The sequence below is a fragment of the Ixodes scapularis genome, unplaced genomic scaffold, assembly GCF_016920785.2.
Source record: "Ixodes scapularis isolate PalLabHiFi unplaced genomic scaffold, ASM1692078v2 PGA_scaffold4__175_contigs__length_147842914, whole genome shotgun sequence".
Lineage (NCBI taxonomy): Eukaryota > Metazoa > Arthropoda > Arachnida > Ixodida > Ixodidae > Ixodes > Ixodes scapularis.
Window position 1 is genome coordinate 70,006,957 of NW_024609879.1, and position 24,590 is coordinate 70,031,546.

General features: G+C 43.0%; 1 protein-coding gene across 1 annotated transcript; it reads right to left on the reverse strand.

Annotated features, from left to right (window-relative positions):
• Nucleotides 1-16,429: 16,429 nt before the first annotated feature.
• LOC121837782 lies at nucleotides 16,430-21,156 on the reverse strand. Its single transcript, XM_042293590.1, has 3 exons — nucleotides 20,842-21,156; nucleotides 20,575-20,764; nucleotides 16,430-16,692 (listed from the first exon to the last, which is right to left on the reverse strand). Exons 1-3 carry the CDS (start codon nucleotides 21,154-21,156, stop codon nucleotides 16,430-16,432), a joined length of 768 nt encoding a protein of 255 aa, XP_042149524.1.
• Between the last annotated feature and the right edge of the window lie 3,434 nt (nucleotides 21,157-24,590).

Genomic DNA, 24,590 nt, shown 5'->3' on the forward strand with positions numbered 1-24,590 from the left:
ACAGCCATGACGGAGCACTCACGCATATTTTTATTGCAGACTATACCTCTGAGCATCGCCAGCAATGACGGGGCCATGTGCTGGACGGGCCCATGGGACGCCACTGAACCAATCTTTCTCGAACCAACCGCGGGAAAACAGCGGCTCCCAGAACCCGTCCTGGTTGATTTCAAGTTAGGAGCATTAGGAGCCTGCCAACATTGGTCGTCAGCTGCGATGCCTCTACAAAAGCCGCTATCCCATGCCGGTCATTCGGGGCACGCTACCACAGCCGTGATGGAGCACTCGAACATCTTTTTGCTGCAGGTTGGTTATTTGAAAACTTCAGCTTGCTGTCATTCTAGCAACTAATGCCTGCTAGTGGTATTGTGGCCCAGTGATTGGTTTCGCCGTTTTCGTAACGTGTGCTCTTGGTTTTTGGACATCATGTCCGCAAATTTGCGGTGCACCGTTTTAATGCAATCGAATGATGTGGAATCAAACCCCGGACCTGAGAATGACGCTCTTGTGACAGTGCCCATGGGAGGCCTCCTCGCAAATGTTTTTGTTACAGTTTAAAGGATAGAGCAGGGACAGGGTGTCATACTTTCCAAAATAAAGGAGCCCCGGGAAAAATAAAAAGCGACAGATGATACTGTGCAGCAGTTATCCTCGGGGGTGACCGCCATTGAAGGAGACATTTCTAAAAACCTAGTAACTGGGGCTAATGCCGTACCAACTGAGAGTGCTGTTGCATCTCAAAATGACGGTGTACAATCTCATTGCGATGGTGCTGCTAATAGGATTAGATGCTGTAACCTACTGTTTTACGGTATCAGAGACGATAGCAATGAACCATGAAATGTTCCCGCCTGAACGGCTACCTTTGCTATCAGAGCGGATTTTTCCTTAAAAGGTTCGTCAGGTAAGAAGCAAACTACTCGAATACGTGAAAGGAAAGCAGGTTCCCTTTAAAATTTGTGTTTCAACAAGTTAAAAATAAAGACTTTGAATCTGACAGCGAATTTGATTGGATCAGGCAATTTAGATGGCAATACAAAGGCAGTCTTAATCGTACACATTGTGTGCACGTTCTTTCACCGGTAATGTAGGGCGTGCACAAAATCTCTCTGTGTTTTTCAGTCACAAACGATGTGTTATAATTTCTAAGGGTGACCCACTAAGTAGTTTTATAACCGATAGCAAAACAAGTATCATCGTGTTAACCAAAACGTGGCTGAAACCTGAACGTGCTGACAATGAAATACACGATATCGGTTCCAACATTGAAATCTATTGTCAGGACCGGCAAGATGAAGGTCCCCTTTTTATCTTGGGGAAACATGTTGATTGCGGTAAAGAAAAACTCATGTACAAACGTTGTCCACGTAGATAGCCCTTTAGAAGTATCATTCATTAGTATATCTTCAGCCTTCATGGTCTCATTTTGGTGTGTGTTATAGGCCTCCTGATTGTGATGGAATGTCCTGTAGTGAATCGCAGGTGTTATCTGTATTTAAAAAGGATTTTTCTAACAACAAGATGTTGCTCTTCGGCGACTTTCATTTTCCCAGCGCTGACTGGCCTACTTTAAGTTCACCTTCACATGATACGCAGATATTTTCGACTTGACTCTTGACTTTTATCTTGTTCAAATTGTTGATCAACCCACTTGTCTTGACAACATTCTTGATCTCTGTCTAGCAAATGATCCTGAGATTGTGACGTCGGTCTCATTCATTGACGGATTTAGCGCCGATTTACACGAACGTATCACACTTGCCTCAAAGAAACATCACTTTTAATTTTATACTGGATTATAATAAGGCGGACTATGGCAAATCTAACACAGCTATCTCTAAATGTTGTGACAATTATGTTGTCAATTTTTTTTATTGTACAGTTATTGACAACTGGCTACTTTCCAAACAAAAGTGACTAGAATTTATTCTCGAGTTTGTTCCATGTGTTCCTATTTGGTTAGACAGCACTAAACCCCTTTACAAGGAAGATTTTGAAAACTAGGGCAACAGAAAAAAAAGACTATTTGAGATAGCCAAAAACTCGAATTTCGAGGCAGCCTGGACCAAATATAACTCTTGGGTCAAAATCTGTACCGAACGTATGCATTTCTTCGAGGACAAATTTTATAACAGTGATCTACCTTCAATATTAAGGAATAACCAAAAAACGTTTTGGAAACTTATTTTTCCATATCAGTCATCCCGTTCAATACTCTTGATGAACAATGATGGCAGTGTTATTTCGGACGCTGAAAGTCCTACGGTTTTGAACAATTGTTTTGGTCTACTTTTACTGGTGGAGATAGTTCCTTCTTACCTTTTGTACCAGATGTCGATTTTAGGCATATGGACCCTATATCCATAACACCGTCTGAAATCGCGATATTAATGATAACCTCTCAATTTTCAGCTCGGCTGGTGTCGACTCAATTAATACAAAAATTCTAAATAAAATACCAAAACCAGTGAAATATTGTGACAAAAATAGGTGACGAGGCAAAGTAAAACTGAACAAAAGGAACGTTTAATGGGGCGAACTTTGCCCAAATTAAAGGGAAATAACAGCACGTCGGAGGCGTCGAGTGTCTTCAATACAGCAGGGTCGAGCGCAAGTGATAACTGACTGTATAAGGCCACGCGGGGCTTCTTTTATAGCACTCTTCTTCCTAGAACATTCTGTACTTGAACATTCCGTACTAGAACATTCTGTTCTAGCTTTCCCTTCCTTGCGTACAACTTCCCGATTTCTTTTATAGGCAAGTGTTACTCTTGCTTGATGTATTGCTGATAGTTGTCAGTTGTTCATTGTTATGATGAAAGTACCTTGTATTATTATATAATTTCTTGTGTTCTTTTAACTAACTTTCCTCAATACAACATTGGTTCTGTTCTTGAACAGGTGACATCGTACAGGTACCTAAGTGTCCATATAAAGTCTGACCTCTCCTGCCAAACTCGCATTAATTTTATTGCTAACAACGCTAATCGCATGCTAGGTTACTTACGCCGCAACTTCTCAAGGGCTCCTTCATCATTAAATCTACTACTGTACAAGACCCTCGTTAGATCCAAACTCGAGTATGCGAGTTCGGTGTGGGATCCTGCAGGCCATGAATTTCTAATTAATCAAATTCAATGCGTACAAAATCGTGGCACAAGTTTTATTTTGTCTAATTTCTCACGTTTTTCCAGTGTATCATCCATGAAACTAACTTTAGATCTTCCGAATCTTTCATTGCGTAGAAAATTATCTCGTTTTTCCTTATTTCACAAAATTTGTCATCACAACCAGCATCTAAGTGAAGAGCTTTTTTTCTGAACCACCGTATGTATCTCATCGAAATGATCACCACCATAAAGTCAACGTTCCTTTCAGTCGCACGAAGCTCTTTTTTTATTCTTTTATCCCAAGAACTACTAATGACTGGAACCACCTGCCCACTTCCATCGCCACAATCACAGACGCTCCTGCATTCAAGTCTCCCATTGAAAGCTATTATGTTAACTAATATGTGTTGAATTCTATTTTTTTTACTTTTGTTTTTCCCCCACTCCCTTGTGTAATGCCGTGTAGCATTGAAGGTATTTAAATAAATAAATAAACAAATAAATGTCTTTCTCGCCACTGTATGTACCTGAGGGGGCTGAGGACCAGTCAAGCTGCTTGGACAGCTTTTTTCCTCAGCTCCCACCATGCTTATACATTGCAAATAAAGCTATTATAACTAACCACCACCTCCTCAATTTTTTTTTTGAAGCATCGTCTTAGGAGTAAATAAAAACATCTGACGGTCCCATGATTCAAACCCGGGACCTCTGCATGACAGTTGGGCGCGGTGCCCACTGGGCTACCCCTAAGCACGCAGTGATATGCAGTCTACTTTTCCAGCATTCGTCCACTGGTGACATCCCACCCGAGTGGAAGGTTGGGAAGGTCGTTTTAATCTACAAACGTGGCGACCGTCACTCTGCGGGAACCTACCGTCTCATATCATTAACCAGCGTTGTGTGCAAGTTATTAGAGCTCGAAATATTTTCCCATGTAGTATCGCATCTGGAATCTACTAACAACTTTTTCTACCAAAATCAGTACAGGTGTCGTAAAAGATATTCATGCGAGAGGCAGTTGCTGGAGTTCACCCATGATATTCATGTTAATATGAACACTAACTCCCAAATATGACGCCATATTTTTTTACTACTCTGAGGCTTTCGATCATGTGACTCACTGTCGTTTAATATCAAAACTTTCCTCACTGAATCTCGATTCTCTCACTCTATCATGGAATCGAAATTTTCTTCATGAAAAACAGCACGAAAGGGAAAAGGACAAAAAGGAAGGACTACACAGGATAAGCGCTGACTAACAACTCATTTTTCATTGGAATGTGTAGATGGCACTATGTTCACTCGGGCAGAGGGCGCACCATGAATTTTGCACTTCTTTCTTCTTTATTTCACACTCCACATTCTAACCAGGATCCAGAAAATCAATATCACTGTTCGTTGGAGTCAGTGAAGGTTGGCTCACTCAAGATGGTCTGTTTTTTTATTATGTAATAGGTTTCCTTCATTTCTCTACACATTTGGTTTTGGTGTTTAAACAATACAATGGTGTTGTAGAACAGCGGTTTGCACCCGCAATCTCGACAGTGCACCGCTAAATGCTAGTATGCAATAATCTTTGGTGTTCTCACAGTCCGATGTTCAAGCATCGCCCGGTCACCGAGGTACCCAGGTCACCAGATAAAAACCAGGAACATTAAAATATATATTTTTTGTAATTATTGGAGCTTTAAATAAGTTGAAATGTTTTCTCTATGTTCAGTAACCTATGGAGCTGTCATGTAATGAATACTCTAACTTGCCTAATTTCTGTGTCCTGGCCCCTTTCAAGTAATTTCATTTGGGTTTACAGCTTTCTTAAATCACACTGGCACCTGCAGTGCACTTACGTGTAACTCATAATTTGCAGGTATCGGGTAGTTTAGTTTGTCATGGCATTCTGTTCAGAACCTAACCATATTCCACATCTTTTTTTGTTTTCGAGGTTTTGTAGTTGCTCATATAGACTTGATTGTTCTGCAAGTTACGAACATTGATTTCCGCTTGAAGCTGGACGTAACGCACTAATTATTTTTCAAGAATAAAGATACAAACATGTTTTACTCAGTGCTGCATCTTGTGTGCACTTGCTTGAAAGTTCTTACTAACACGGTGTTCAAACACCTACCTTTGGGAGGTGCACTTGGCAGTGACCTCTGAAATTAACTTCTGACAGCAGGCGTGAAGAAACTCATTGAATATGGAAATTTCATTTTAAAGGTATTTTTCGAACTTGTCCTGCTAAATGGTTTCACAGCATAAGTCACAAGTTGGTTTCACTGTCCAGTGCCTGCCAGAATGAACCTGAGTTACCTGCGCTGCGCTTATGTATAACTCATAGTTTGCAGAAATCGGGAGGTTTAGTTTGTCAATGCATTCTATTCAGAACCTAATCACATTTCACATTTTTCGTGTCTTTTTTTGTTTTTTTTTCGTTTTTTTGTTTTCCAGGTTTTGTAGTTCTCCATATGGACTTGACCGCTCAGGAAGTTAGAGATTGCCTTCCGCATGACAGCTGGACGTGGCCCACTAATTATTTCTCAAGAATAAAGGTATGAACATGTTATACTCCGTACTGCATCTTATGTGCACTTCCTTGAAATTTCTTACTAACACGGTGTTTAATTATCTCTGAGAGACACAATTGGCAGTAACTTCGGAAATTAACTCGTGACGGCATGCTTGAAGAAACTCATTGATTGCAGCAATTTTGTCTTCGAAGGCATTTTTGGACTTTCCTTGTTAAAAGAGGTTTCGTAGCATAAGTCTCTAGTTGGTTTCGCTGTCTAGTACCCGCGAGAGTTAAGGCCCGTTCACGCTCTAACGACCTCTTAAACATGGGTTCCTTAAAACTTCTGAAACGAGAGAACACACTGGCGCCATCTATTGGGAAGCAGTGTAAACTCGGCGGTCCGGCATGTTTTTTTATTTCTCGCGCATTGTCCTTTTTTTCTTGGCTCGAAAAACTTTTGTCAATGTTATAAACGAGCCTTTCTATGGGTATTACGCACATTTGACCTCGGAAATTCCGCAAAACCTTCACTCTTGTGAAAGGCAGTTCCAGGGTCACCGCATAGATGGCGCCACAATGCCAGTATGTTCCCTCATTCTAAAAACATTTAAGAAGTTTTAAGAGATATCGTCTCTCTCAGTCGTACTCGGTCGCAAGAGTGTGAACGGGCCTTCAGGCTGAGGCTCCTGCAACGCGCTTACGTGTAACTCATAGTTTGCAGAAATGGGGAGGTTTATTCTGTCATCGCACTGTGTTAATAAAATAATTACATTATTAACAGAGTGCAGGATCTGTAGTTCTTTATATGAACTTGATTTCTCTGAAAATTAGAGATTGCCTTCCACATGAAAGTTGGAAATGGCCAACTGATTATTTCTAAAGAAAAAAAGGTGTGAACATGTATTACTTAGTACTGTATCTTGTGTGCACTTGCTTCAAATTTCTAACACAGTGTTTAAGCACCTGTTAACCGCTGGGATGCGCAGCTGGCGTTAACTCCTGAAAGTAACTTCGGCCCACAACCTAATCACATTTCAAGGGCGCTACATATTTAATTTGAATTGTTCCCGCATCAAAAATTAGTTGGCGTGTTGTCCGTAACTTGCGGCGGCAGAAAGCTGCGACTCTCAATCACTCAGCTGCACGTCATGCGTAACAACGGGAATAATTCCGACATTAAAAATTAGCTACCGTGCAGTTCACACCTTGCAGCAACGGCTAGAGCCTGTTGAACTGCTAGCTGTAATGATCTAATAAAGCGGACGTCTCGGTGAACAAAAATTATAGTAGTAAAATGATATATTTATTGTTCACTGAGACGTCCATTTTGTTAAGTCACTGCAGCTAGCAGTTCAAAAGGGTCTGGCCGTCGCTGCAAGGTGCGAACAACACGCCAGCTATCACTCTAAAAAAACCCATGCGTCTGCTTTCCCGCACAACACACGGAGAGCCTATCACTGCAACTTACGGAGGCAGCTCAGCGAATTACAATGCCGAAACGTATGTTTAGACCCAAAAACACGCCCTGAGTTGTGACATTAAGCAATGCAAGCGTGACGTTTTGCATTACTTAATGTCGCAACTCAGAGTGCGTTTTTGGTCTAAAGATATGTTTCGGCAGCGTCATTCGCTGTGCTGCCTCCGTAAGTTGCGGCGATTGGGTCTCTGAGTGTTGTGCGTGAAAGTAGACGCATAAACCTTTTTTAGAGTGTAATTTAAACGATTCCCGTCGTCATGCGTCACGTGCAACTCGGTGATTGAGAGTTGCGGTTTTTTGCCGTCGCAAGTTACGGACAGCACGGCAGCTAATTTTTGATGCCGGAACAATTCCCGTATCCGTGCATCACGTGCAGTACAGTGACTGAGACCTGCAGTTTTCTGCCATGCTTCTACGGGTCAAGTTACGGGAAAAAAAGTAGGGTCTCATTACTGTCATGCACGTAATACATAGTTAATGCTCCGACCGTGATGCAAGACAACGGTAATTGTACCGGCATCTAAAATTAGCTGGAAATTTTCTATTAATTTGACGGATCTTTTTTTTTTTATTTTTTTTTTACAGTGAATGTAGTCTTTTTCAGGATCCGATGAGCTTGGATTGTGTCTAACTCTGGGCCAGGTATCTCCGACGAGTCCAGCGTGTAATCCACGGTGAAAGGCCCTGTACAGCGATATTTATAAGTACTTTCTATTCTAATAGTCTGTTAGAGACGTTCTGATTGGTTATTTTTGTTTTCGAAGTCATGTTTATTTCATTTTTGCTGTTAAAATATGGCTGTCTTCTTGGCGGTAGATTTGTGCTGTCGTAAAGTCCTCCCAGTAGGTCCAAAGCCGAATGCCACAGAGCGTTGCGTTAGTCCTTATTTGCCAAGATTCGGCTTGTTGGGTGCGAGTGGAGATGTCAGGTACGTCACCGGGATATGTGAATATATTTGCCAGTAATTGTCCTTACTCAAAAATTTTTTTTTTATGTGGGTGATTTATTTTAAATTCATAATTCATTCAAATGGCATGTTCTGTTCAACTGTCATGTTCTTTCGCATAACAGATTATTTATTGGACTGTTGATTTAGTCGTACATTTGACACTGGTGAGCTGAAGAGGGAGCCCAGCGGTTTGATTTTTAACTTGTAAATGATATGGAGGCCATATGGGTACATTTATCACTACATATTTCTGTGCCGCAAATACCGTAAGCCTTAAAACATTTTTTTTTTGTTTTCAAATCAACGTAGAAATTTAGGTGTGAACTTAAATGGCGAGGTTGTCATTATCGGTTATTAAAAACCCCTCAAAAGAAAAAAGTTTTTTTTTGTTTTTTTTAATCTGGTTGGGACACGCGTGTCAAAGTAAATTGAAGCGAAAAAAAATTATTTTGGAGAAATATTGATGGCGCGAGGTGCCTCGCAATTTAGTCGGTAGTCACCTCCTTTCAACTGCTTTTCTCTCGGCATTTGGGCGTGTGGAGGTGAGGTGGATCGGCTTCGCCTTCACGTTGAGGTGGAAAGAACGAATGACCATCTCGTTGAGGTGGAAAGAGCAAATGGCCATTCTGTGATGTTATGGACTTTGCCCGCATAACTTCAAATCAATCTTTTGCCGTCAATATTGCACTAAAATTTTTTTTTCGCATATACTTTATTTTTTTACGCGCGCGTCCCAACCAAACTTCTTAAAATAAACTTTTTTTCAGAGGCCCTTTAAGGCTAGTTGAAGGGTTGAGGGTCACTATGATGTTGCAAGAGTAAGATTAAGCAATTTATAGATTCACCTTCCTACTATTTGAAAAAAAAGAAAAAAAAGGAGCTCTACCGTAAATTTGACCTTGCAATGCATGTGCCTGCATCCGCATTCAGAGTGGTGCAACCGGTACATTCACATGCAACAAGAAATTTAGAGCCCACATCTATTGTGCAGCTAGCTGCATGATGAAGTGGCACACATGAACAGCTCGCTGACTATCTAGTAGTGTCGGTTGTGGCAGAGCTGAAGCTCGCCACACGATGCATTCTTTGTTTTGACATGTGGCACATTTATGAATTATTTTAACACTTGCGAATCAAAACCTGTGTGTTCTTGGGTTGGGCTACTTTTATATAAATAAATATATATATATATATATACCGGGTGTTTCTGCGAAGAATTTCAAAAATCCTAAAAATTAAAGCGTCAAAAAAAAAACTTTTTTCGGGAACAAACTACAAGCCACGGCGGACGTCAGGAATTTCCAAAAACCTAGTAATTAGCCAACTAATTAATTAAAATTTGTTAATTAACTTTTTAATTAGTGGAAATAGACATATGGTTCTAATTAAAAAGTTGCTGAGCGTTATCGAAAACCACTAAATCAGTCATTTTCAAAAAGACTTTCGGCACGTGAGAAGCGTAGTATTGTACTAAAGTTACCACTCCTGGAGCAGGTACAAGGCTGGGGCTAGATAAAAGACGGAAAAATCGCGCGGACGCCTTATTGCAACCGCTAGCTTTGTACCTGACCAAAGAGCGGTAACTTTAGTGCACTACTACGCTTCTCATGCGCTCAAAGTCTTTCTGAAAACGACTGATTTAGTGGTTTTCAATAACGCTCAGCAACTTTCTAATTAGAACCATATGTCTATTTCCCCTAATTAAAAAGTTAATTAACAAATTTTAATTAATTAGCTGGCTGATTAGTATGTTTTTGGCAATCTCTGACGTCCGCCGTGGCTGGTAGTTTGTTCCCGAAGATAGTTTCTTCTTTTTTCAAACGCCCTAATTTTTAGGATTTCTGAAAGTCTTCGTAAAAACACCCGGTATATATATATATAGAATTTGTGCAGTTTAGTATGTATAATTGTTTTTTTTTATTAAGGTTAAATGGTACTTTATAGCAAATTAGCTCCTTGTAGAGCTGAAATTCCATTCAATTAATGGTCTCCCCAAACTGAGATGTTACATGCATTCGCTAGTTTTTTTTTTTTGTAAAGCTGTATAATAAACTATAATATACCGCAGTCAGCACTGAAACACAATAGATTGTTCACACTAATTAATCTCTAAAAACTTGGACGAATCCACTTGGACAATTCTAGATGTTAAGAAAGAGCATATATCCTACCCTTCGGGAATGTCTGTACAAATATAGAGCTGTCTTTCACCACTATGGGCAGAGGCCAGCTGAATTGCTACCGTTTGGAAGGTGGAGGGGTGATGTGCAGGGAAGCGAAACCCTGTCCCCCTCTCCCATATTGTCTGCAATAATTGTTTCAAATGTCAGGGAAAAGGGGTGGGGGGGGGGGGCAACTGCCCCCTCCCTTTGCACCCTTGTCCCGATGCCACTGGCAGGGGGTGATAACTTGGAGGTGCCATAAATAAATGCAACCACTTACGGCTGCACTTGCATACAAAGGAGAAAAGAGAGAGAGAGGGAGAGATATGTGGATTATCTTTTTCTTAGTGGTTTGAGATGGTTGCGGCTGAGCGAGATAGCCATGAGTGCTGCCTGGGATTTCGGTTAGGACTCTTGTTTAATTGACAAAAAAGCAAGTCCCAGCCAGCTATTCAAGTATATCCTATGAATGCCTCATGGCATTTTCGAAAATGGTCTATTGTCTTGCAAATGGGTGCGCTGGTATTAACTAAAGGCACTTAGCAAGATATTTCCTCTTTTTTAACATTGCTGACTTTACATTTAAGCATTCATTCTTCACAGGAGGAGGGGCAGAACGGATCGACCTGTCCGGTGATATGCATTGACAAAGAGGACTCAAGTACCATGACTCTGGAGTCGGAGGACCACTTCTTCGATGTGACGGATATTGTCGCTGATGCTGCGCTCGTTCTTGCACTGCACTGGATCCACGACATATCTTACCGCCAAAAAGCAAGCCGGTCACTCACAGTGATCGGGCACTTCATTGGTTTGAAGTACAAAAAAAATCCATCTTGGATTTGGATCTGATATCAAAGTTAGAAACTTTTAGCCAGAGGGAATTTAGGTGCCAGTTTTTTTTTTTTTTTTGCAATGCACTAAAATTAAAGTCTTGGTTTATTAAGCTCTTTGCTACTGTTTTCATTCTTTCTATGCTGACCTTTCATGAATACCTATAGCCTCTGTACAGGCTCATGCTCTATGTGCCGTTCCACATTTCCTATGCAACCGTTTTGTGAACATTTGCATAGCCGCTTTTAGATTTCAGGGCCACTGTTCCTTGCAAAATACTTTAGTTGTCCCTGGTTGCATTCAAAAACTCCTGCGATTTGACCAAACGTATTCCACATTACAGTGAAATCAAGGGAGGCATTGACATTCATAAAATAATTGCAAAAAAGAAAGTACAGTGGTCGCACTTCAGCTGGCTAGAAATGCCAATTGCCAGTAGATTTGTTTTTAGTTATTTTTAGTTTTTTCCACCAAAATGTTTATTAACAAAGAGCCAATTTTACACTTCCGTTCTTCTAATTCTGTTTTCAAGCGTTTCTGCTACTTTTTACTGGGTTAAGTTGCGCTCAACAACACAACAAAAACAATATATAACAGTATAATTGAGCGGAGTTTGTGTGACCCCTTCCTGGAGAGTGTGTTGAATTCTTTTATACAGATTTTAGGCACCACTTCAAACGGGGGTGTACTTTACACAACTCTTTGTGGAGAGCAATTAAGTTTATTAAAGAGTTAAGCACTCCCCGAAAAGGGTCGCACAAACTGCTCAAGTATGCTAATACTTGACATTAACTCTTGCTAGAGAGCATACTTAACTTTTTAGTAGGGAATGTAGACAACACTTCTAATGGAGTTGTATTTACTCTCCACAAAATGGTTATCACAACTCTTCCTAGAGAGCCTGCTTAATTCTTTAATGCAGAGCTTAAGCAACACTTCTAATGAAGTTGTAGTAACTCTGCACAAACAAGTGAAATTAACTGCTCCTGGAGATTTTTTTTTTTAATTCTTTGATACAGAGTTTAGACAACACTTTTAATGGAGTTCTCATTACTCTACACACAAAAAATCAACTCTTCCGGGAGAGTATGTTTAACTCTGGGATACAGAGTTTAGGCACACTTCTAGTGGAGTTGTAGTTACTCTACACGATGGAGTGAAGGTAACTCTTCCTGGTGAGTACGCGTAACTCTTGAATACAGAGTTGAGGCAACACTCTAATATAGTTGAAGTTACTCTACATGAAGGAGTGAAGGTAACTCTGCCTGGAGAGCATCCTTAACTTGTTAACAAGGAGTTTAGGCGCTATTTTTGATAGAGTTGTAGTCACTCTACACAAAGGAGTGATATTAATTATCATCAAAGAGTTTAGACAACGCTTCTTATGGAGTTATAGTTACTCTACACAAAGGAGTGAAATTAACTGTCACACTTAGGCATTATAAGCGTAGTCCTGACTCTCACAAAAGTATTGGCATGACTCTTTATAGAAGAGTTAAGTGAACGCTCGCATGGGACAGTTAAAGTTACACTCGTCGTTGAAGAGTAACAGTTACTCTCCATAGAGAGTGTGGTTTGCTACAACCCGGATATTCTCCAAAAAGAGTCGAGTCGACACTTGTCGACTCCTTTTTTTTAGAGTGTGGATCATTACCTGCCTGTGCATGTGCGATCAAAACAAGTTAAAGTCACCGTAATATAATACGATTTTCAGTAAATAAGTACTGCTTTGTTCTTTCTGCTCTGAACATCGCTGTAAAGTATTTTCAGTATCAGAAAATCATAAAAGCTATAGCTACAGAAAAGTACCGAAATGTGCCAACTGCAGCGGGAACCCCTCATCTGCATATCGGCTATCCGCGAAAGAAGGCCGTCATTGCTGCAAAACAAAATTTTATAATCAACAGAAGCCATACAATGCACCATGCTCCGTCACCGAATCAAAACTGTTGTTCGCCGTCTACCGCAACCGGAGCACTGGCACGACAACATGCAAAGAAAACTTTCACTGAGATTTTAAAACGTCCTAACAAGAATCAAAAAGAAAACAGAGCTCGACAACTCGAAGATTGCCGTCCCTTAGAGGAACGCCAAGGGCAATTGACGGCATCCAGGCCTGTGTTAACCCCTCGTTTAGCTCAAAATATACGTGCGATTCTAACCGATGCGCCGTCAACACCACTATTCGCATATCATTCACGAAGTCAACTGTGACGTTGCTAGTCATCACAACACCTGTGTGTGCATATGTTATAGAGGGTCGTTTCAAATTAGCAGACCTTGTGATTATGAACAAGTTTTACTTTGAAAGTTAGAATAGAATTAAGAAATAGGTAAAAAAAAACGTAGGAAATACAAGAAAGTAAACTGGAATAAATGAAGAAGAAAAACTATCTGCACGAAGCAAGAGTAAATGTCATAGTCCGTAGATATCCTTAGTTCAACGCAGGTGACTCAGTCAGTGTTCGTCTGCATCACTCACAGTCAGCCGTCTTCCTGCTGTCTCTGCTCGTCGTCGGGAAGAATGGAAATCAACGTCGATCGGGACCCTTTGCCAAGTTCCAGGGTCGATGCATGGCGTCCGTTCAGACTTCCGAAGGTCGGCTTCCACCGCCTGCCCAACAGGCCTTTTCTCGCTCTCCTTCTTCCTTTTCTTTCCCCGCAGTCTCAGCGATCTCAAGCACCAGACACGCTCAATCTAAAAAAAAAAAAATTTCTGCTAGGAAAGTTTAAAAATTATATTTACTGTTCCAGAAACAAGACTCCCCCCTTTTACTTTCAACTAACCACCTAAATATTCAATTAGGTTCTGTAGGAAACCAACTTTCACACTAAGAATTCAACACTCTGTTGTGCCCTAAAGCAACCACGGATAACCATCTGTCAGTATAAGAGAACTCTGTTTACACTGATCCCCGACTGCAGAGGCCACAAGAATGGGACATTCCCGAAGGTTCTGGGGGTGCCATTGGCAACTCTTCCATACGTTCAACCGGAGACATTGAGGACATTGTCTGCTGCACATTTGTCGTTATTCTCCCGGTCACCTCGAGCTCTTCCGGAATCCCCGGTGCGATCAGCTCTCTATCTGGTTACCCGACCGTTGTCCCTTCATTTTCAGCAGGTCCCCGTGGAGCCAAATTGTGAGTTAAAGGGGTCGTGAAAGATTTTCTACAATTCTCTCTATGTGCGATATTTTGATTACCGGTCCTCTATTAGGTAACCCACGCGCATTCGTTTTATCGTCCGGATTAATTTATTAGCGTAAAACGACCATTTCTGTTTCCCGGGCAGCTTGCCTCTCACTTCTACGGATACGTCACATTAAGACAGTCAATCGGAAAGTATTGCTTTCTGACGTCACGCGGAGAAGTCAAAGGCGAACCAGATACGTTCCTCAGATGCAAGATGTCCGATCGGCGGGCCGTTCCCGAGCTTAAGCGTCGATTAATCGAGCGAAGCAGACTTCTCGGCTTTGTGCCTTATGCGGACACCCCCCTCCAAGGTGTACGAGACCGCTCACCATTCGACGGCGACACCGACAGCGAAGACGGGGCGAGCTCTGAGCAGCGAGGCTCGCGCGGTTTGACGAGAGCTCGTTCGTGTCCTGATCATCAACCTCCTGAACCGGGTCGACTTGGATGTACAAACTGGTATGTATTCGTGTTCTACACGCCGTAAATCAACTCGCAAGTGCGCGCAGTTGCTGATCCAAACATTCGAATAGGTGCACCTGCGGCCGGTGCGAGGCGATGCCGACCATCGTAGAAAGCGTCTGCTGCCGCGAAATTCCGGCAGCGACCGAGAAGCAGCCGTCGGGCTGCATTACCAGGAATGTTCGCTTCCACACGCTGTGCCTGGACGACGTGGTGCTCGACGTCGTTTTCCATACGCTCCAGGACCGCGGCGTACGGGTGGAGAACACAAGGTAATGTCACATACAGGCTACATGCCTATATGTACTAGAGGCGCCTGCGCTTACGGGTGCAAATATATTTCCCCTGTGCTTCGTCTCACAGTAGCATGGACTAACTGCGAAGGCTGTGCATGGACCTCGCGCTGTACAATCGCTCATGCAGCCGCCGAGCCGTGACGCAAAGCAACAAGCTCGCACACATGCGTAATAGACCCTGCTAAGGTGAGACGAAGTATCAATAACATTGTGCTTGTTACCCAGTACGTTTAGCTTTATTTTCGTTTACAGCGTCAGCACGCTGAGAGCACATGCGAGTGTTGATAAGATGTACCTCCAGACTTGCATCTGGTATGTCAAGTGTCTGCTTATGGATATAAAAAAATGGCAAAGGAAGCAGTCCATGCACATCTATCTGTTTTATTACTGTGCATCTTGTAACACTTGTATCACTTTGAAAACAGACACTTTGCCTCAGTATAAATTTGTATGAAATTGACTTCGACAAATACTGTATGCAAAAATTAGGACAAGAAAATAAGCAAGTTCTAAATTCAGACAGAAAACAGAGCACTGTACACAATGAAATCGCAATAGTAAAAGAGCTAATTTCACACCGACGACTCACTGGATGACTCATTTGCCATAGCATAAAATAAGTAGCATTGAAGGAAGACGATGAAGCAGAAGAAACAGAGAGGGAGCGCATGAACCACCACACAAGCGACTGATGCTAAGGTCGACGAAAGGGGCAACTCAGGGCTCAGACCGATTACATCCTTAGATTGGTGGCAGCGGTGCGATGGCGAATGCTGCACCGGTGGGATGGCGACAGCGCTACAGGTCAGTGACTGATAATTTTTTTGGAGATGAGGACTATGATGAATGGGAATGCCATTTCAACGTTTGTGCTGCGAGAAACAATTGGGATGACGCCAAGGAGCTGCTGTTCCTACCGACTCTAGTGCGCGGACGAGCTTCCCTGGTTTACCAGCATCTGGATCTACAAGATCGCGCATCCTTCGCCTGTCTATCCGCTGCCATGACAAAGTGCTTTGGATCTCCTGCTCAACGAGAAGTTGCTGCCTCGCAATTCCGAATGTGGAAACACCACTGTCGTCGGCATATATGACAAATCAAATTTTGCAGGACTTATGTTTACAATGTCATTAATGTACATATTAAAAAGAAACGGTCCAAGAATGCTCCCCTGTGGGAAGCTTGAGTGAATAGGTTTAACGTCGGAAGAACCACTCTGGACAACCACAAGCCGTCAGAACCAACCATATGCTTCGAGCATGCCATGTGACTTTCTGGTTGGATACAGCAATATGCAGAGTGCAAGTTTAGTTGGAGCCGGACTGGCTGGGATGGCCCGTAGCATTGGCCGCAATCTATCGCAGGGTGAAAATGAGGAAATTAAATTATTATGCTAGAAGTGAACGCAAGATATCTTCCAAAAGCACTTGCGTGGTTCAATCACAAACGTGATTACCAGGAACGAGCCATTGACTTTGTCCAAATTCATCATGGACACAGTGTGTGTAAAGACCTGGGTGGTCCTCGTGTATGTTGATGACGTGGGCTTGTATGCTCCGCCACATGTCGTCGAGCAAGTCTTGGCTGCCGTCACAGATGGCAGCACACCAGAAGAGATGGTTGCTGGCTGGCTGGATCCAGACTTTGAGCACGCCACATCCAGCACGCTTCGGTTGAGCAGCCAGCTTCTTCTTGATGCCTATAAGTGAGGTAGAGTGGGAACTGCAGTTACATGTTTACTAGTAATTTATCTATCTCTTTCCAAGGTTGAAGTATTACAGGGTGTAATATGGCTACCACGAAGGCGTGGTCTGTCTCGTAAATAGAAGCCCAATGAGCAAAAAGTGGGCTCCTAAAGGGGAGCCGACAGGCAAGCCCACGTAGGCTGCCCCATCCCCCGTGAATGTGGGCCCACATTGGTTTTGCAGGTCACAAAGGTTTTACATGGCTAGCCCAACTCGGGCACGCCCACATTTAGCCGCTGTGGAGGCCACATCATTGCCTTTGGCCCCCGTACAGCCGAGGGGGAATTCACGTTTTTTTTTTTCATGGGCTGCCCGATTGGGGCATGCCCACACTTTGCAGCCATAGAGCCTCCACCTTAGTCCATTGGGCCATCGCAGAGCCGAGGTAGGGCCCACGGTTTGTTCACACAGAGCGTCTGCACTTTCAGCAGTGTCCCTGACACCTTCGACGCACTTTCACATGGCGCATGGCACTTCCGGCACACCCAGAAGAGTTCCTTTAGAGATGTCTCGAACACGATGCATTTCCTGTCATTCTCCGGGAGGACCTCTTCAATGAAAAAACAGTTAGGGCGCAGGCGAGCTGGTGTAAGTTTACCATTTTTCACCACCTGAGACTGGGTGGAAGAAACACGACGACGTCTCAAACACAGCTAACCACTTTATTCAGTTCTCCCTCAAAATGGTGGACACTTTGGCTAGTTGGTGGTTGCTATACATAATTTGTATTCTGTCCCTCTCCTTGTGCGCTGTTTAATTATGTATAGTTCTCCCTCCTTTTATACATCCTGACCCAACACCGCCACCAAAAAACATTTCAAACAATGGCACCAATGCGACACGCCATGACATCGCAGCCACAAATTTCATTAAAAAAAAAGTTACGAACCACTTTGGTTTAACAAACGGTAAACACACAACAAAACATCGGCCGAAGGGGATAATCTCGACCTGGCAGCCACTCTTAACTTTACAACAACAAACGGTAAAGGCGAGTGTTGTTAGATCGGTGATCACCAATGCTCTGAACAGGTCATGTGTTCATTTTATGCCTAAGGCAGTGAGGGGGCAGTGGCACCGATTGATTAACATAGGCTACGAGGGAGATTTCATCGGGAGGCAAGTGACCTTAATGTTTCGGGAAAAGGGAAAGGCGGAGGAAAAATCGAGTAACAGGTTCGCAGTAATGCCGTATTTTCACACCGTGTCACACAATGTAAAAGCGTGTGCAAAAAAATTTGGCGTTAATGTAGTGTTCAGCGCGGACTTTAAGTTGGGCAACCTCACCCCGTTCCAAAAAGAAAAAAAGGGTGCCAAAAGGGCCACAAGGAAAAATCTGTGCTTGTGAAATCGGTGTAGTTTACGACATAACGATAACTTGTGGTTTTAGGTACATAAAGCAGACCTCAAGATGCTTGAACGATCGTCTGACTGAGCACAAAAGAAATGTAAATATAAAAGCGACTAATTCCGAAATTGCGACACATCGACAAGAATGCAGAAACTGCTCGGCCGAGTGGTCCGGTACAACGGTAGTATGCAAAGAAGTCAACGACGTCAAAAGGGTTGTAAAAGAGACAGTGAAAATTAGGTCGATCGGCAACTGCATAAGCCAGGCGTCTATGCTTTTTAGTGATAGGGCGAAAGCTTTTCTGCGAATATGATTTGAACAGGTCTTGTGTTTTTTGCGAGAGGTTCTCCTTTGTCATGTTCTTGTTCCGGGTGTATGCGTACGTACAAAGAAGAAAAAAAAAGTTGTAACAGGTTGATGGGTTCGTACTGCAGTCGGTTCCGTGTGGTTCGCTTGTTCGTTTGTTGTAAAGCTAAGAGTGGCTGCGAGGTCGAGAATGTCCCCTTCGGCCGATGTTTTGTTGTGTGTTTACCGTTTGTTAAATCAATGTGGTTCGTAATTTTTTTTAAGAACTTTGTGGCTGCGATGTCAAGGCGTGTCCCATTGGTGTCATTGTTTGAATTGTTTTTTGGTGGCGGTGTTGGGGTCAGGATGTATAAAAGGAGGGAGAACTGAATAAAGTGGTTAGCTGTGTTTGAGACGTCGTCGTGTTTCTTCCACCCAGTCTCAGGTGGTAAAAAATGGTAAACCTCTTCAATGTTGCTATCACGTCTGAAAAAAAACATGAGTGTAGTAATAGATGAGACGTACGACGTCCATCGTTCCTGTTTAGGGCTAATGGGGATAAGAATTTACAAGAGTAGAAAACACCAGAGAAGGTGACGAGACTCCTCAGAAAAGAACTCTCTTTTGTGTTCCAGTGTGCATTATTGTATTTGCCACTGTCCAATAAACTGAAAATCTATCATGCGTGTACGCATATCATGCTTTCTAACGTGCCGTCCATTCCTACAAACTCAGATTCTAACACTGTGTGTTAGTGGTATTGTGTGGGACCACTCAGTATTTTGGATGCGCACTAGAAAACCAGACAACCCTTTAAAGTTAGTTGAAGAGTGCAAAGTCGAACTTGCAACACCCCCCCCCCCCCCCTCTCCTGAGGGGTCACGGGATCATGTCTGGGGGTTGTGGGGCCTCGGAGACCCGACAATAAAGCTACCGAACGACACGCGTTCGGACTGCTTCAAATGTTTTACTATCAGCTTCAACTAGCGGGATTTCTTAATTCACTGCACAGCACATGCCTGTCAGGAAAGGCACAAAAGATACCCGGCAGCTGTCATTGTGTTCCCAATAGTTGACAATGAAGAGAACATTATTTTCGTCTGAGGCATGTGTTGACACAAAGGAATGTGGGCACTTGACTGATCGGAAACATCTTTGTTCAAGAGCGCAAGTATGCGGCTGTTGTCGAACAGAGCTGTCGTTCTTCTAACCGTTGCGTCACTGTACCTGTAGGAACTTGCATTTTCAGCCTGTCAAAAATAGACAAAATGTTGGTCACATCTTTATATAGGGCCAGACCTCAGCTTATTTTCCTAAATTTGGACGAAACTTAAGAATCATGGATATTGCAGGTGCACCCGTCACCTCTTACAGTTTGCTGTGCAAGAAAAGGCTTTAATTAGTTTAATTTGTACTTTATGGGCATCAGGGGAAAGCACTAAAGGAACGAAAACTGGACTCATTAGTAAGCATAATTTATAAACGAACGCCAAGGGGTGGAGGTGCTCAGGTATTTTAAGTGTCGCAAGCCTGACAACTTTGCACACCCGTGCTCCATAGCATGACGAAGTCGCGTAAACAATTTTGTTTTGCTACCTTTTTGAACTTTCCACGGCAAATGTTTCTCACCTGCTTTTTACTGAGAGAAAACTAGAGTAAAGTATGAAATTATTCTGGGGCATCAAAAGCCTAAAATTTGTATTGCAGTTACATCTGATTGCTTTTCTCCCTAAAGAGATGACCTGATTGAGTAATACGTATGTAACACATTATCTCATGCAAAACATGCAGGGTGTAGAAAAAGTAGCGAGTATTACCCCAAGAATGTCTGCATTTGCAAGTCGGCTGCTGTGTATCTGTCTGCACACCCACAGTTTTCTTTGCCCAAACAGAGAAGCTCGCCTGCGCAACTCTTAATAAATAGGCAAATAAGAAAAATATACTTTTTAGTGAGCGCGTTGGTAATGATATAAGTTTAGAAAGAGTGATATACGTAAAGACAAAGGATGAAACAACACATGTTAGTGTGTCATATATGCTAAAACCCCTCTGTTTTGTATATATTCATTTCAGTTCGATTTTTGTTAGGTGAAACTGATGTTACAGTTCAGAGTTGAGAGTAGCTATCTTTTATTGCAACCTCCGTTCAGGCACCATATTCGAGAACAAATTACAGATGCAAGGAAAGTATACTGCATACGCCCTAAAGGAAATCGTTGCACCAGACTAAAAATGACTATCGTATACTGTGTTTGGACGTCTCCCCCGTCAGTCTGACAGAGAGCTGTGACGGCGTTTTTGGTCGTTTGTGTCCAGCCGTCTACTGTTCGACGTAAAATCGGCCCTTCTTCGACAATCATGTCAACGACGTCCGGTGAGCCGTTGAGATCCTAGAACGACATAATTAACCAAGAAATTACTTAGGAAGCTAGAACGAATTTCGACAGTTCATGTCACACGAACGTACCTCAGACCTTCGTTTCTTTGGTGGTGCGTCGAACCAGAGATGTTGCGTGGGCACAGCATCTGGCTTGAGACGCCCCCGTTTCGTTTCCAGGCCAAGGCTTCGCCGCACTTCGATGTTCATATCGTAGTCCCCAGTTAAAAAGTGATGCAAACACAGGTAGCCCTGGCTCCTACCGATGTCGTCTGGGCCATCGCGGTCAATGGCTCGAAGCCAGGCCGATCTTCGCTGTGGATCGTCCGGTAACTTATGGAACCGAATGTCGTTCGTTTTACCATACCTCGTGCTGCACTCTCTCACAAGATACACGGTCGGCATGGCGAGTGCTGAAGCGCGCACACAACAGACGTCAACGAAGCCAAGCACAGAACAACCTAAACTTGCCGCGAACAGAAAATGCGCAGCGGCGAGCAGACGACGGGACGACAGGAGCAGGGACGCGGGTAGCCGACGTTGCTATGGTTGCCGAATGACGGAAGTCTCGAGTGTGTTTGAAAACGAAACGTACCTGCAATCACGTGATATAGTACTTCCGAATTAGTTTTAGAACGCCGTAACTTCCTCACTATTTTCAAAACTTACTTTTTATGATTCCAACACAATATAGAACACAGTAGATTCTCAAATTTACACAGGTCTTATTGTGACGTTTTGTTGCTCAAGCTGGGCAACGGTGTCGCATAGTCGTTCCAGGCACCCGAAGAAATATTATGTTCAAACACTGTTTATAAAATGTGGACGTAATATTTCGCCGTGATATTTGGGATTTGGGATCTTTAAGGTCTCATCAAGTTTATCAAAATGGGAATGTTCATATATATTTTCTTTGCACGACCCCTTTAAGGATGAGAAAGAGTATCCCTCGTCTTGAGAGCATTTGTGGTGGTTGTCTGCTAACTCCAGTGTTCGCGTTTCACCTGCCGTCGTTTTTCTCATCCTGTCCACGTGGAGCACTTTCCGCTCCCCAGTGCGGGCATTCTTGACACGATATGTAACATCAGATGGCTTTTAAGTCACGTGGTGCAGGCCTTCCCAGTTAGGAAACAGCTTCTTTGATATTCCTCGTCTAACGGCCTTTACATCAATGTACACGAGATCGCCTTTGTTGTAAGTTGCTCTTTGCGAATTTCGATCGTACAGTTTTCTTCTGTGTACAGCTGATTTGAATAGTTTCTCTCGTGCTGTTTCATGAGCCATTTTAAGTCTGTGACGTTCATGACAGTAATTCTGAGGTGTATTGTACTTGAAAGGTGGTGGCTCATATAAGAGATCCTGTAAATCAGCGTTACGTTCGTATAGTAAGTAGAAATGCGTCTCATCTGTACCTTCATGTTTGGCTGTCTGGTATGCGAACATACAATATGGAATCCATTGGTCCCAGTCTTTCTGGTCAGCACACACATAGTGGGATAGCATTGATACCAAGGTTTGGTTAGGGCGGTCTACTGCTTCGTTGCACTGGGGATGATATGCTGTTGTTTGTAGCTTCCGTATCCTTAGTAACGTGCATGTATCCTGGAAAAATCTTCATGTAAAATTTGGGTCTTGATCAATCAAGATTTGCTGAGGCACCCCATGGCGAAGGATTACGAGGTCCACAAACTTTTTAGCAACAGTTTCGGCTTTCTGGTCTGGCATCGCGACGACTTCTGCATATTTGGTAAGATGGTCTACAAACACCAGAAGATAACGATTTCCTTCCGTTGTAGTTGAAAATGGCCCCACAATATTCATTCCTGCCCTTTGAAGTGGTTGTGCAATCTCTTTGAATACTTGCAGAGGTGCTCGCCTTCTGTTGGTGGACGCTTTGGGACGTACGCAAGACACACACTGGGCACAGTAGGTCTGTATCTTCTCTTGCTTTTCTGCCAGAAGTACGTCTCGCGAACCCTTTCACTTGTTTTACCTGTCTCTCGGTGTCCAGAGTAAGGTGTATTATGATATAGTTGTATCACGTAATTTTTAAGCGATTCGGGACAACAATTCGGTTCTTCACAAGACGGTCTTGTTTCAACGTAGTGTGCTTTATCCGAAAAAGAATGCCTCGAGAGTCGATAACATAGCATACGGATGTCTTATCAGGTTGCTCTTCGCACTTGGAGATTAGATGAGCGGGACTAACTTTCGATCATTTTGCTGTGCACAAATAAAATGATGACATCATAATGTGGTTCATATTGAATAACGTCTCTGACTACAGCTCTGCTTAATGCGTCAGCGTTCTGATTCATTTTTCCTGCCCGATGTTCCATTTCAAAGTAATATTCTTGCAACAGTAAGTTCAAGCGTGATAAACGATAACTGGGGTCGCGAGCGTTCATCAGGCATTTCAGTGCACGACAGTCGGTTAACACCTTGAACTTTCTTCCGTACAGGTAACACCAAAACTGCTTGACTGCCCAGACTACCGCCAAACATTCTTGTTTCGTTGCTGCATATTTTTGTTCGGTCGGATTCAATTTCCTGCTTGCATATGCAATGGGGTGCTCGTTTCCTTCGAACTATTGCACCAACACGGCTCTCATGCATTCTGAGAAGCATCCGTTCTCAGAATCAACGGTCTCGAAAAGTCCGGGAACCTCAACAGAGGAGCCTGCGTCAATTCATGCTTCAGAACATCAAATGCCACTTCAGCTTCAGTGCTCCAACTGAAAGTGACCTTCTTTGACGTGAACGCAGGTAAAGGTCTGGCTTTTTCGGCAAACTCTGGTATATGACACCTGTAATATACAATGAGACCAAGAAATTGGCGAACTTTGACTGTTCTCGGTTTTGGATATTCATTAACACAGCGCGTCTTTTCCGGATTTGGTCGAACCCCGTTCTTTGACAAAATGTGTCCGATGTACTTCACTTCTTGTTTAAGGTATCGACATTTTGAGGGTTTCAGTTTCAGTCCTGCCGTTTGTAGTATCCTCAGGACAATCTCGATATCTTTAAGATGTTGGTCCGAGCTCTGGCTAGGGATGTTGATATCATCTAGATAGATGCAGCATGTCTTTCCAAGAATACCGGCCAAAAGTGCATCCGCCGTACTCTCAAAAATGGTGAAAATATTAACCAATCCGATTGGCATCCTTTTCCACTGATAGTGCCCACTTGGTGTGGTAAAAGAGGTCCTCCCTTTATCTCTCGGTTCCATCTCTAATTGCCTGTAACCGGTGGCCATATCTACGACAGAGGAGTTGTGTGCAGACCACAAAAGAGCAAGCGTTTCCTCAATATTGGGCAATGGGTAAGAGTCAACTCGAGTCACTTTGTTCAAATCTCTGTGGTCGATCACAAACCTGAATGACCCATCTGCCTTCTGTACCAACAAAGCAGGAGCGCCCAACGGGGATTTGGAGTGTTCAATTATGTCCTTGGAGAAGATATGGGACCTGCTGTTCCATATCTCCTCGCTTTGCAGAAGGGATTCTGTAGGCCGTTCTGTATACAGGTGCGTCTACTAAGGGTGGCACGCGGTGCTTTATTACGTCGCAGCATCCAAAGTCTAGTTTATGAAGAAAGAATGCGCTCTTGTACTTTGCAAGAAGATCTAGAACCGACGTTTTTCTTCCTTTTGCAGGTGGCCAAGATCAAATTGCTCAGAAGGATGCCACCCTTCTCTTGCTTCTGCATGTGCGCTGCAATGCAAGATGGGATCTCCAGTCAATCCTTCGTTCACAATACTTATGAAATCTCCAACTAGCTGATTTTTGCGTACACGACGTTCCTGCAATGTCAGGTTGGCCATTCTCACAGGTTACCTC